General features: G+C 43.1%; 2 protein-coding genes across 2 annotated transcripts in view; both read left to right on the top strand.

Annotated features, from left to right (window-relative positions):
- Positions 1 to 8,054, top strand: part of LOC139283701 (uncharacterized) — a 29,988-nt gene extending 21,934 nt beyond the window's left edge. The window contains exons 5-7 of the mRNA XM_070903726.1: positions 4,888 to 5,646; positions 7,627 to 7,904; positions 8,048 to 8,054. Coding sequence (XP_070759827.1) covers positions 4,888 to 5,646; positions 7,627 to 7,904; positions 8,048 to 8,054 — 1,044 coding nt within the window. The remainder of the gene's footprint in view (positions 1 to 4,887; positions 5,647 to 7,626; positions 7,905 to 8,047) is intronic.
- The window catches only part of vcana (versican a), a 44,688-nt gene extending 30,263 nt beyond the window's left edge, over positions 1 to 14,425 (top strand). The window contains exons 6-12 of the mRNA XM_070903834.1: positions 9,171 to 9,284; positions 9,444 to 9,557; positions 11,108 to 11,266; positions 11,555 to 11,637; positions 13,754 to 13,898; positions 13,995 to 14,177; positions 14,268 to 14,425. Of these exons, the coding sequence (XP_070759935.1) occupies positions 9,171 to 9,284; positions 9,444 to 9,557; positions 11,108 to 11,266; positions 11,555 to 11,637; positions 13,754 to 13,898; positions 13,995 to 14,177; positions 14,268 to 14,425 (956 nt within the window). The remainder of the gene's footprint in view (positions 1 to 9,170; positions 9,285 to 9,443; positions 9,558 to 11,107; positions 11,267 to 11,554; positions 11,638 to 13,753; positions 13,899 to 13,994; positions 14,178 to 14,267) is intronic.
- The last annotated feature ends 24 nt before the right edge of the window (positions 14,426 to 14,449 follow it).

Consider the following 14,449-nt stretch of genomic DNA (forward strand, 5'->3'; position numbering starts at 1 on the left):
TCTGATGAGACACTAACAAGCTCGATAACAGACTCTCCAAGTTTGGCCTCAGTTATATCATCCGCTGTTACAGACTTTGATGATGTCGTCATTAGAAGTAAGCCTACAATGGTGGAGTCCATTCCTTCAATCAGTTTATCAACCATGAGCCCTGAAACAGAATCATTGTCATTTCTCACCACTGCTGATACTGAAAGTTCTGAAGACAGCAGTGTTGATTTCACTAGAGAGTCTTTGATTTTGGCAACCACTCTCTCCTCAGTGTCAATTACAGAGACTCCATCATTGACAGCGTCACGTGAACCTGAAACAAGTTCTTCATCACTCTACAGTACTGAGAAACCAACATCAATGTCATCTGAAACACAAGAGGCTGTAACCGTTATTCAGACTGAGGTGGCATCAGTAACACCAGAGACAGGTTCTACTTTTCCAACAACAGATGAAGAGAGCTCCGGTGAACAGACTACAGAGATGTCCAGTGAAGACACCACAGCTCCCACAGCCTCCTCATTGTTTAGCACAGAGAATCCAACAGCATTGCCAGTTACAGAACAAGACAGTGCTGTTACAAGTCGAACAGAAAGCCCCTCAGTAACTCCTTTTTCTGGGAAAATGGAGGAAAGCTCTGTTCTGACTCCAGCAGATGAAGATGGCTCAGGTTACCAAACCCAAGACTTGTTCACTCAGACCTCCTCTGTCACAGCAAAATCGTCTCTCTACAGCACTGAGGCACCAACAGAAATGTCTCTTGTTAGAGCATCTACTCTTTCACAGACTGAGGATGAAGTTTTAAGTACTGAAACTACAGCTGTAGAGTCCAGTCCTTCATTCAATGGATCGACCACGAAACCTAAAACATCATCATTCCTCATTACCACAGCTACAGAGAGTTCTGGAGACAGCACTGCCGTTTTCACTGAAGAGTCAATTATCACAGCAACTGCTGTCTCTTTAATGTTGAGCACAAAGTCACCCTCAGTCACAGCATCACATGAAACTGAAACAAGTGATAGTTCAGAAATAGCTTTTACTGCAGCTTCATCACTCTACAGTACTGAGAAACCAACATCAATGTCATCTGAAACACAAGAGGCTGTAACCGTAATTCAGACTGAGGAGGCATCAGTATCACCAGAGACGGGTTCTACTTTTCCAACACTAACAACAGATGAAGAGAGCTCTGGTGAACAGACTACAGAGATGTCCAGTGAAGACACCACAGCTCCCACAGCCTCGTCATTGTTTAGCACAGAGAAGCCAACAGCAGTGCCAGTTACAGAACAAGACAGTGCTCTTACAAGTCGAACAGAAAGCCCCTCAGTAACTCCCTTTTCTGGGAAAATGGAGGAAAGCTCTGTTCTTACCCCAGCAGATGAAGATGGCTCAGGTTACCAAACCCAAGACTTGTACACTCAGACTTCCTCTGTCACAGCAAAATCGTCTCTCTACAGCACTGAGGCACCAACAGAAATGTCTCCTGCTACAGCATCTGCTGTTTCACACACTGAGGATGAAGGTATTCATACTAAAGCTACAGCGGTGGAGTCCAGTCCTTCATTCAGTGGATCAGCCACAAAACCTGAAACATCATCATTTCTCATTACCACAGATATAGAGAGTTCTGGAGACAGCACTGCCGATTTCACTGAAGAGTCAATTACCATTGCAACCACTCGCTCCAAAGTGTCAATCACTGAGACTCCATCAGTGACAGCATCACGTGAACCTGAAACAAGTGATAGTTCAAAAACAACTTTTACTGCATCTTCATCTCTCTACAGCACTGATGCACCAACAGCAATGTCACCGGAAACAACAGACAGTTTTGAAACACCGAAGACAAAAATGCCATCACTTACAGAAGAACCATCTGTTTCTCCAATCTCTGAGGAGACACTAAGAAGCTCGATAACAGACTCTCCAAGTCTGGCCTCAGTTATATCATCCACTGTTACAGACTTTGATGACGATGTTATTAGAAGTAAGCCTACAATGGTGGAGTCCATTCCTTCAATCAGCGGATCAACCATGAGCCCTGAAACAGAATCATTGTCATTTCTCATCACTGCTGATACTGAAAGTTCTGAAGACAGCAGTGTTGATTTCACTAGAGAGTCATTAATTCTGGCAACCACTCTCTCCTCAGTGTCAATCACAGCGACTCCATCAGTGACAGCATCACGTGAACCTGAAACAAGTGATACTTCAAAAACAGCTTTTACTGCAGCTTCATCACTCTACAGTACTGAGAAACCAACATCAATGTCATCTGAAACACAAGAGGCTGTAACTGCAGTTCAGACTGAGGAGGCATCAGTAACACCAGAGACAGGTTCTACTTTTCCAACACCAACAACAGATGAAGAGAGCTCAGGTGAACAGACCACAGAGATGTCCAGCGAAGACACCACAGCTCCTACAGCCTCCTCATTGTTTAGCACAGAGAAGCCAACAGCACTGCCAGTTACAGCACATGACAGTGCTGTTACAAGTCGAACAGAAAGCCCCTCAGTAACTCCTTTTTCTGGGAAGATGGTGGAAGGCTCTGTTTTGACTCCAGCAGATGAAGATGGCTCAGGTTACCAAACCCAAGATTTGTTCTCTCAGACCTCCACTGTCACAGCTAAATTGTCTTTCTACAGCACTGAGGCACCAACAGAAATGTCTCCTGTTAGAGCATCTGCTGCTTCAGACACTGAGGATGAAGGTATTCATACTGAAGCTACAGTGGTGGAGTCCAGTTCTTCATTCAGTGGATCAACCACAAAACCTGATACATCATCATTCTTCATTACCACAGATACAGATAGTTCTGGAGACAGCACTGCCAATTTCACTGTAGAGTCAGTTATCACACCAACTACTGTCTCTTCAGTTGTAGCTCACAGCCAATCCACAAACCCAAGAACCACAGCTACCACACCTCTGCAATTAACATCACACATTACAACCATCTCAAGTGCAAGTATAGCAGTTTCACATTCAACAACAGATGTTACTTCATCTCTGCACAGTGCTCAAAACCCCACAGCACTTTCAACTAGCACAGTGTATGAGGGCTCTGGTGACCAAACCCCTGACATGTTTGTTCCAATCTCTGCTGTGACAGCTTCTTCTATTGTCAGCACGGAGTCATCAAGTGTCCCACCTTCAGTACAGCCAGATGAGGAAGTGGACTACAGCATAAGCACAGACTTCACATTAATTGAATCCTTACCTACCTTTGTGAGAACAACTGTCAAGCCTACCAGCATTTTTACCATGGACTCAAGGTCTCACATAACCGAGACTCAGAGCACACCACAGCCTGGTGTTGAATCATTAACCCAATCCTCACCACAGTTCATGACAGAGGAATTTACAGATGCTAGCCAATTATCTACCACAAGAGATGACACATCTGTATCCACAGATGAAACTCCCCTAGAAACACCAACAGCAGATGAGCAACCCTCTGTGGAACAAACAGCCTCAGCAACAACCACATTTAGAACATCAATTCCATCCACATTTGTCGAGGAAGAACGTTCAAGTGATACAGAATTTACATCTGTCACAACAGGTCCCTATACATTTGGAACCTCTCAACCCATGGCAATCCCCAGTGTAACTGCATTAACCTCAAAGGAAACCTCTACTTACATTGACATGGCGTGCTCTGGTTACTCACCTGAAGAGGATGATTTGGAATCAAGTTCAGACGGATCTGGTGCAGAAGTATCCATTGAGACAACCACAAAACCCCAAGATGAATTTACTGTGGCCACAGATGAGACTGAAATAGATGAGACTCAGAGCGCATCTGACATGTTAAGTGCTGCATCCTCAATTCACTCCAGCACGCTTACTAAGGAATTTGTGTCATCAACCCAATCTCCATACATAACAAGCACTGACATTTACATTACTGAGCAGGGAAGTGGGGTCTTCACAGATGACTCTGCAATTAACGATGAGAGTTCAGGTGCCGACTTTTTCGACGGGTCAACTACATTTGTACCAGTCACAAGTTCTCCTGTGATGTCCACTACAAAACAAATCACCTTGTCATTTAGTGCAATTTCTGCCACTGAGAGGTCAAGTGAGCAAACAACAGATAAGGCCATTGATGATGTTATTACACAAAAAACGACTGGCACCTCAGCTTCTTCTCTTTACAGCACAGAGAAGCCAACAGCAATATTTCCTGAAATGCACACGTCAACAGTTCAGGGGAGCTCAGCTGATATGTTCTCTCAGGTGTCCTCAGTGTCAACTGTTTATAACACAGAATCTCCTGCTATCACCTTGGTTACATCTTCAGGTTTGCCTTCCTCCATAGAAGTAACTGAAAGGCCAGCTGAGCCACCTATGAGTAGTACTGCTCCCTCCACAGGTACAAGCTCAGTATATACAGAAGAGCATGGTCCAGGTGACCACACTGCTGATGTGCTTACTAAAGGGGATGCTACAGTGTCTTCAGTGTTCAGCACAAAGAAACCAACCATAACAGCAGCATCTCATGAAATTACATCTGCTGATGGTACAAAGAGTACAGCTTCTTCACTGTTCAGCACAGAGAAAACTAAAACAACAACAGCATTGCACAAAAGTAGAACATCTGATATTTCAAAATCTGCCGTAACTTCAGCTTCTTCTCTCTACAGCACTGAGAAGCCAAACATAACAACAGTACATGCTGTCACATCTGCCCAGTCAGTTAACACTTCTATATCTGCATCAATACCAAGTTCAGCCTTTACTTTGACAGAAGGAGAGAGTTCTGGTGACCAAACCACTGAGATGTTCACCTCAAAGCCATCAGTGATGGAGAGCGTCACATTCGGAGAAGCAACAGGTGAAACCGAAACCTTTGTTTCTGTCACATCAATCTCTGATGAGCAGGCTTCCTCACAGGAGGGTGAAATTACTCCTGATACAGAAAGCCCCATCACTTCTGAAGTGACAGAGCCTCCCGTTTCAAGCACTGGGAAAGATGACTTTACTGTAACTGAGCACATAACGCAATCCCCCTATACAACTATGCCCCCCCATACAACTGGAGCTACTGTCAGTGGTCACACTACAGTTGACTTCACCACAGTAAGCCCCAGCAGTGTGCATAAGCAAGATGGATTCACATCAATGTCCACCCCTGCTCCCTCCATTATGTATCAAAGCATTACAGACCAACAGGTTGTGATCATTACTCCCAGTAGCATTCAAGCCAAGACTGACCTAACTGAACAAACACCTACCATGGTCCTGCATGTATCTAAACCATCAACCAGCACAACCATCATATTCACAGAGGATGCAAAAGATGAAGATGAGCTGTTCTCTGCAGTTACAGACAGCACGAGGGAAGGCAGCCCCACCCCTGAGCTTTTCACCAAAGATGATACTATCATTGATGCAGATACTATTTCCGTAGTTCCCTCTTCTTCGCTTTACCCAACCATCCAGACAGAAGAAGTTGGAGGTGTCACAGCAGTTACAATGACACAAATGTTGGAGGTAACAGAAGAACCAGAGGGTTCAGGAACTGACAATGCCAGCTTCTTTAATCCTACATCAGTAACTTTACATGCAATCTCAGCCACTGATTCATCAGTAGTCTCAACATTTTCTGAATATTTACTGTCCACTTCAAAACCATCAACTGTGGAAGATGTTTCTAGTATGGAGGCATCTAGTGAAGAGACAGTCACATCTGCACCACAGGCCACCCCAGCTACTACTGTGTTGACAAAGGCAAGCTCTGAAGAAACATATGATTTAACTACACCATATACCGTTTTCCCTACTGAGACTCTAACCAAACCCATTACAGGGCTGGTGAAGGATGATTTATCAGGTGAGGACACTGCTGATAGTGTCACTGAGTCTGTCACTGAGATCATCACCTCGTCATCTTTGCCTTCTCAAACCTCAGACACAAGTTCAGTCACTCCGGTGTCCAGTGAAGAGTATATGATCAGCACAGTTGAAAAAGAAAAATCCATGACCTCCTCACCCACAGCCATTACAGCCACTAGTCATGGCACAACAGATAAAACCTTAAGTTCAACCACATCAACTGTTGCCCCTGACACAGGAGATGCTGATGAGGAGATTTCAGGTGAGGGAAACCAAAGTATGTTCACTGAAGGCGTTATTACAACAGTTAAAGCAGTGCACATCTCATCAACCTCACCTGGAACTGCCACAGTAGAGGTGGCAAAGTCACCAACAGGTGCTTCCTTGTCTCTCTATAGCACAGTGAAACCATCTTTCACTTTTGTGTCAGATGTTACAGATTCAGAAACCTCAAGTGATCAAACTTCTGGTATACTGACAGCTTCAACAGTGAAGGCCGAACCCCCGACTGATGAAGCAACGTCAAACGCAGCTCATGAAGAGAGTACAATGGACCACATCATCTCTATATCTACAAAAGAATCTCTTTCTCCATCCACAGTGTCTTCTCTACAGAGCACTTTAAAGCCTGATGTGATGATTCAGTTTGTGACCACTTTTGTCCCAGAACCAGATACATCACCACCTGAGGTGTCCTTCCAACAGGCCAGGTCTGAGATCACATTCACTCATCATCCCCACATTGACATCTCCTCCGAGAAAACTGTGTTGGCCACAACTAGCCCAATGTTGCCCAGTGAGGACTCAAGCCAGCACTTTGAGCATAGTAATGTGACTCCCCAGACAGGAGTTACAACCAAGTCACTGGAACATAAGACAGCTGACGCACCAAGCCAAGCACCTATAACCAAAGACGTTTCAAGTGATACGGAAGGTAGCACAGACAAAGACGAAGTCCAGGAAACATCTCCTGATGCTGTGATAACTTTAGGTCCTACAGATGAAACAGTAGATTCTAAAGGGACAGAGCCTGCTGGGGTTGAATATACAACTCCAAAACTTGCAACTGGCAAATCTGCAAAACCTGAAGAAGAAACTGTAGCTGTTGAGACTGCATCTTCTACAGACTTAAGCTCAGTGGAAATGTCTGCAGAGAGTTCAAGTGAACAAACTCTGGAGGCAACAACTTCTTCACTTTCAATGCAAACAAAAAAGATTCCATCCCCAACTGTGTCTTCACTGTTCAGCACTGAGACTCCATTGGTGGCTTCCATTTCAGATGTTACTGATCAAGTGGCCTTTGAAGAGTCATCAACAACATTACCCAAAATGGTGACAGGAGAGAGTGAACGGACTGCCACTTTCCCCTCTGCTTCTGAGAAAGTAACTGCAGTGTCACTTGAGACACTTGACACGTCAACAGGTAAAGAAGGTTCAAGTTTTGAAAAGACATCATCAGAGAGTGAGGAGATCACTGTATCAACAGAAACCAGTATTACCATTTTAACAGAAGAAAGTTCAGGTGACAAGACTTTTACTATCTTTGATTCTGACTCTGTCACTCCAGCTATTTCATCCCTGCCGAGTACTGTTAAATTTGATATTATCACCAGCACTTTTTCATCTGAGATGGCAAACACCCAAACAGATAAGCCAGAATCATCTCCATACAAGCAAACCTCAGGTCAGAAGTCACCTGAGACCTTCATCACTGAAGCTTATGCAACACAATACCCTGCTGTGACCAGCACTGTCAAGTCACCAAAGACATCAACATCTTTTGAGACAGAATCAACAGATTCTGAAAGCGAAGAGATGCAAGATGCTGTCCTAACAAGTACACATCAACCCACTGGTGTTACACATGCTACAGAAATCTCTACAAGCTCAGAAACTGAAGTAGCAGTCACCACAATGTTAGCTGAACGCATTTCATTTGAACCTACTTCAAATGTCCTTTCAGCATCAGCACCATCACAGCCTGATGTTATGGTCAAATATGTCACGACAGTTTCCCCTGTACAACACCTAACAACTCCCCCGAAGTCATTCGAACAAGCCAGGTCTGAGGTCGCACTAACACACCGCCCTCACACTGATCTTACTTCTCAGGATTTATCACTGACCACAACTCGCCCAATGTTTGCAAGTCATGAAGCAAGCCAGATTACAGAATCAACAACTGTGCCTGCCACCTCTTTTTCAGTGGCTGAAGCTGTATCTGCTTCAGTGGAAGATGGGACTGTTGAACAGATTTCAAGTGGTGCAAAGATTGAACCATCTCCAGATATAGATGTCCAAACAAAACTCCCTGCTCCAGATGACAGTGTTTATAATGATACAGATTATCCAACCCCAGATTATGAATCACCAGACCCCAACATAGTTGGATCAATTCCACAATACAATGAAACTACAACACCAAGAGAAGTAGCAGTGTTCATTACCACACCACCTATTGTTTTTCAAACATCTGAGAGTCATCATGTCAACACAATGAGTAGTACTGAAAGTAGCTCAGAAGAAAATGCAACCAAGTCACCTGTAGTAGCAGCAGCAGTTGTCACTTTCTTGCATCCTACTGTCGGTGCAACATCCTCCTCTAGTTCTGAGAGTGGTTCAAAAAGCACCAGCAGCTCTGAAGAAAGCATGTCCACAGCAAGCACTGTTAAGCTGGATGGTGATGAAGTTAAGAATATCACCTCTGAGCTTCTATCTGCCACGACTAAGTCATCCTCCATCCTTAGCACTGGGGCTGAAAGTGGGTCTGTCAGTTCTGAGAGTGTGTCTGGAGAGATGATGACTACAAAGATGGACAGTATGGAGGAACAGTCGCTGTCCCCAGATGAAATCCAGACTGTATTCAAGGTAGATGCTACCACAGCTTCAAATATGGAGTCCGGTAGTGTTGATAGCACCTCTGGGAAAGAGGAGATTGTGAGCAAAATTGAAGGAGATGTCTCTCCTCACACCAATGAAATACTCACAAAGACCCAAACAGAGTTCACAATAATGACTCTAGCTGAAGCACAAAGCCAGCCAGCATTAGTTGCATCTGAAGCTACCACTCCATCATCTTTTTCTGAAATGAATGAGAAACTGGACAGCGACATAACTGCACCTCCATCACTCACTGAAAGTGGACCACCACTAAGAGGAAGAGGGGAGGAAACAACTGCCCTACCTGACACAGGACCCGATTTGGGGCACACCGTCGTTGGTGAGACTGTTGAAATTCCAGGTACGTTACTTCAAATGGCTTTCATTGGGATACAACAACATTTGTAAGTGTGTCATGTTTAAAACAACTTTTTTCAATCTCTAAACAGAAGTTCACTCATGTTCAGAAAACATTTGTCTGAATGGAGGATCGTGCTACAAGAGGGGCAGCATCTATACATGTAGCTGTGCTCCAGGTTACAGTGGTGATCGCTGTGAAACAGGTAGGATAATGTGTATCAAGAATTCCTCTCACAATATCTCACTGCCTTAACTTTCAACCAAGAAGCATCATATTAATTCTAAAACTAGTTTTAATGTTGTAGGGACTAGGAGTTGTTTTGGCTGTCTTTTTTTATTCCTTATGTCTGTTTCTTATGTAGATATTGATGAGTGCCAGTCAAATCCTTGCCGCAATGGAGGTACATGTGTTGATGGACTGGCTTTCTTCACATGTGTGTGCCTCCCAAGCTACTCTGGGCTGTATTGTGAGGAGGGTAAGTTTGTGGTAAATTTTATGAACTTCTTTTTGAATATTCTGGTTCAGATTAATAAAAGCTTTTCATTTCATTAGTGTTTTAAGTGGTTCTAACCATCTAAACTGTCTAGACTCATCTTAAGCCCTTTTCATATGATAAACAATTGGTGTTCTCGCATTTTATAATATGTTTAGACACTTAATGTAATCACTCACCTGAGTCCCTGGGAAATAAACCAGAAAAGTCTAAGGTCCCAGGCATTGGCTCATCATAGACACGAGTCATAAACACCATATTTATCTTATCACCACAATCACTTTTTACTGTATGTTTTTAGTATTGCCTGAAGGTCTGTTATGTCTGATAATACTTGGGTTACTTTAAGTACCCTCGAGCCTTACTTTCCACAAGTTTCAGACAGTTGACACATTTTCAGTTTACAATATTTCAGACATTCAGTTCTTATTGCCATGTCAGATGTGTTGTACACTTCACTGCAGTTATGCTAGACTTCCAGTCACCTCTGGAATATAGTGGATGAATTTATTCTGAAGTTCCCATATCCCCACAATTTTACTTGTTGTGTCCCAGTTGTGCCCCACTTTCATCCCAAGTGTGTTGAAGCCAGGGCATCATCTGCCTTAGCTGATTTCTTTTGACCAGTGTCTATACCCTAAATTTTGTCAGGATCACTCATCAGTGAATCACACCCAGATTGTGTATTCAGACATAGCTGCTGTCTTAGAAAGTTTTGCCCGGAGAAAGGGAGGAAAAGTAACTTGAAGAGAAACAACCCAGAGAAAGATTCGGCCTCTGTTTTATTCTTTTAATGTTTGGAAGCTGTGTTGAGGAGGGGAGGGAGGAACAAACAGACAGTAAACTGAGTTGCTGCAGTATATGTTGGGACACACACACACACACACACACACACACACATCCATCGGTAGGGTCAAGATGACGGTATCAAGGTGTGACTGGGAAAATCTTTGGTGAAATTGTGCAAAATGTATACCACCTCACCTTAGCCCAAACCCAATTATATGTTCTCACCTCGCAAGTTTGTGGGTTTGACATAAATTTAACCTTTTTATGACTGCATCGCTCATGCTCAATGAACGTGTCTGACTGTAATTTGGAATCTTTATACTTAATTGGTCTTGCATGTATGTACCTGTGAATAACTCTGAGAAGAATAATCTGCTTCATCATAATAATCACATATTTCAGTAGTAATTGGCACTTCTTGTTTTGCCTTCACATCCTTATAATGCTGATGTTTTGGGCTTTAGGAACTAATGCATTACGTTGTTTCTCTTTCATCTTGATTAGAGACAATAGTCAGTGATAGCAGCAGGCCTGAAGGGTCAGTAGTCTCAGGTGTTAAGAGTACTGTAGATGCAGTCGATTAGATGATGTCATGAATATTAAGGTGGTGAGGTAAATAGATGTGTGGATGAAATTTCAGCTAAAAGTTTGTCCTTTGTTGAAATGTTGAAAATGCATTTCATGTCTGTTACAAACCACTTTTTCCTGCATACCTCATTCCCTCTCACTTTTTGTCACATCAGATACAGAAACATGTGACTATGGCTGGCATAAGTTTCAGGGCCACTGCTACAAGTACTTCCCCCACAGAAGAAACTGGGACACAGCAGAAAGAGAATGTCGCATGCAGGGGGCTCATCTCACCAGCATCCTCTCCCACGAGGAGCAACAGTTTGTCAACCGTAAGTTAAAGATTGCAGTTACAGATGATTATAAGTACAGGAGTGTGTTCAAGTCCTACTTTATAAAACCTAGATAATAAGATTTAAATATTACAAGTTCTATTTTAAAGCCATATCAAATGCACAAATGTAGTTGTACAGTAAATGCAGGACAATGATTCAGACATTGAACATGCCATCATTATCTCTCTCTTCCTTTTGCACTTTCTGTAACTGAACAGTCCTAAAAAGGGCATATGGCAACAGAGAAATGTAATCTGCTGTGTTTCACTCTACCCTGTATGGCAGGTCTTGGACAGGACTACCAGTGGATCGGCCTGAATGATAAGATGTTTGACAGTGACTTCCGCTGGACTGACGGCAGCCCAATGGTAAGATAGGTTGCTTTCGCACATATTTCTGTCTCAACAAACATGGCACAGAGACAGTTTAAATATTTGGAAAACATTTTTGATGGCAGATACAGTCATCGAGGGAGAGTTGTTCTTTTCAGGGGCTGTGGTGACTTTCTCATGACGTACTCTCCTCTGCCTCATATCGCTACACCCTGGTGGGTGACTGCTCTGGTAATAAATCTGACGTGGAACATGCTGTAAGGCACAACTGAATCCTTTTAATCAGCGTGAGTCCAGCACAAGAAAACCAATAGCTGCAACAATGCAAGAAGATGACAATCCAATGTAAAAGACTATGCATAGGCAGAGAAATGCACACTGTTCATAAATGCAATGTTTATGAAACAGCACACGTGGGAGTGTGTTTGATATAGTGGTTGTAGCTGCTGAAGATCCCCCTCACTAGACAGGAAAGTGGCTAATTACTATGTGCATCCGCGTTGTTGATGATGTCCTCACTTCAAAGATAATCCTCCAGGACCAGATATAGAGGAAGCATAGAGACAGCCTAGGGGTTCAAAGATAAGCACAGGCTGCCTATTGAGACCCTTGCTCAGCTGAGAGATGGAGGGGTGATGAGGGTGTGAATGATGCTGTGTAGAGGGGAGTTTGGCAGGCGTAGACAGGTTTTGTCCCCCTACAACCCCCACACACCAGCAGGGGAAAGGCCACCAGGCAGGCAGACATACAGATGGACAGCACCTGTGCTTGGAGGAAAAAAATGATAGAAGCAGCCCAGGGGGTCTGGGTGGGTGGTCACCTCCAGTGGATTTAAGTATAATAAATATCACTACTTTTAAACAACTGTGAAATATTTATATTTGGAAAATTTTAAAGAAAACTGATTAATATTCCCACTAGGGCACTGAAACACCCAAGTTGGTGTGTCTTTGGTTGTGTGTGTGTGTGTGTGTGTGTGTGTGTGTGTGTGTGTGTGTGTGTGTGTCTGTGTCTGTGTCTGTGGGTGATCAAAGTTTGTTTGATTATTTTGAGGAGGATGCAGGCCTGCTGTGCAGTTGATGGGTCACCCATTTGTTAACTTGAAGTGAGCTGAGCAGGAAGTTGGTGTGTGTTTAACCGTAATGACAGAGTAGCAGAGCCTCAGGGCATGATTGGAGGAGTGGGTGTGTTACAGCTTTGAAGAGATTGTTTGAACCTAGAATGTGCTGAAAGAGTGCAGGTAGCATCAATTCCTGGTTGAACGCCCCACAGCACTACAGCTGTGTGTATACTGTATTAATGTGTAAATGTACATCTGTGTGTGTGTGCGTGTGTGTGTGTGTGTGTGTGGATTTTTGTGCCTGCAGAAATACACATGTAATGTCAGGTATGCAGACAGTGTGATCTAATGACATAACACTTATTGTTTTCCATTATCACGAAGCCCTCTAGTCCAGTACCTCTAGAATTTACTGTATACTGATCATGTCTAGCATATGAAGTAGTAGTAGTAGTAGTAGTATGTGATTGTTGTTGCTCATTAATAATCTTAATAAAAGTGCACTGGACATTACTGGGTTTTTTGTTAAAAAACCCTACCCACTATTATAACTGGTCACTCTGTGGCTTAATGTGAGCTAGCTGTTACCTAAACATAGTCTATACAATAAGCCTGTTTTGTAAATGTGTTGGTTTCTGTTTCTTGTGTTAGTTATACAGAGGTGAGTTTAAGTTGGCTCCTAGAAAGATACAGTTGCTCCCTCTTGTGGCCATTAATTAAAATCACAGTGAAACTGCAAAAACAGCACAGGATGACTATTATTGGGATCACTAATGTGGAAGGTGGTAGGTGGCAGTAACAATATGTATGTGCTGACTTGGTAACCTTTACCCCATTGGTGTCTTCAGTGTGATGTCATGCACTTTATCAGGTAGACCAAATATACATAATAGATAACCCCTTCTTCTAAAATTGGTTATAATGATTTAAAAGAAACCAAAATTAATATCAAAACATCTATATCTATGTTAGGGTTAGAGTTTGTGTGTTTTATGTGTTATAAGAAGATACATTTACATTCAAAGATAGGTCCTCTAAAAGACACAAAACCCATCATAACACACAACACTTTATGTTCTACTTTTATTTCAGCAATATGAAAACTGGAGGCCCAACCAGCCTGACAGCTTCTTCTCTTCTGGTGAGGATTGTGTAGTGATGATTTGGCATGAGGACGGCCAGTGGAATGATGTTCCTTGCAACTACCATCTCACCTTCACCTGCAAGAAGGGCACAGGTAAAAAGAATGCTGAATTAACACAAATCATCTCATACTTACTTCTGTTACTGTAAATGTCCTCACTTTAATGTTATTGTCACTATTGTTTCTCAGTGGCCTGTAGCCAGCCCCCTCTGGTGGAGAATGCACGTACCTTTGGTAAGAGGCGTGAGAGATATGAGATCAATTCGCTGGTGAGGTACCAGTGCCGGACAGGCTTTATTCAGAGGCACGTCCCAACTATCCGTTGTCGTGGGGATGGACGATGGGATAGCCCTAAAATCTCCTGCATGAATCGTAAGTACAGCAAGTATTGCTCTCAATGTGTAGGACTTTGACAAACATTATCATCATTTTAGAGCTAATATATGATTTTTTTTCTGACAGCATCAAGCTATCAGAGGACCTTTATCAGAAGACATCAACACAATAGTCTCTACAGCATCAACAACTTCAAGAGATGGCCAGATGAGGCCATCCAATTTCACCATCAGCGCTACCGAGGAAGGAGAGACAGGAATGAACATAAGCGGAAGAGACAGTGATTGCCATGTAACATGGTGCAGCTT

This window comes from Enoplosus armatus, chromosome 4 (assembly GCF_043641665.1).
Source record: "Enoplosus armatus isolate fEnoArm2 chromosome 4, fEnoArm2.hap1, whole genome shotgun sequence".
NCBI classification, from domain to species: Eukaryota; Metazoa; Chordata; class Actinopteri; order Centrarchiformes; family Enoplosidae; genus Enoplosus; species Enoplosus armatus.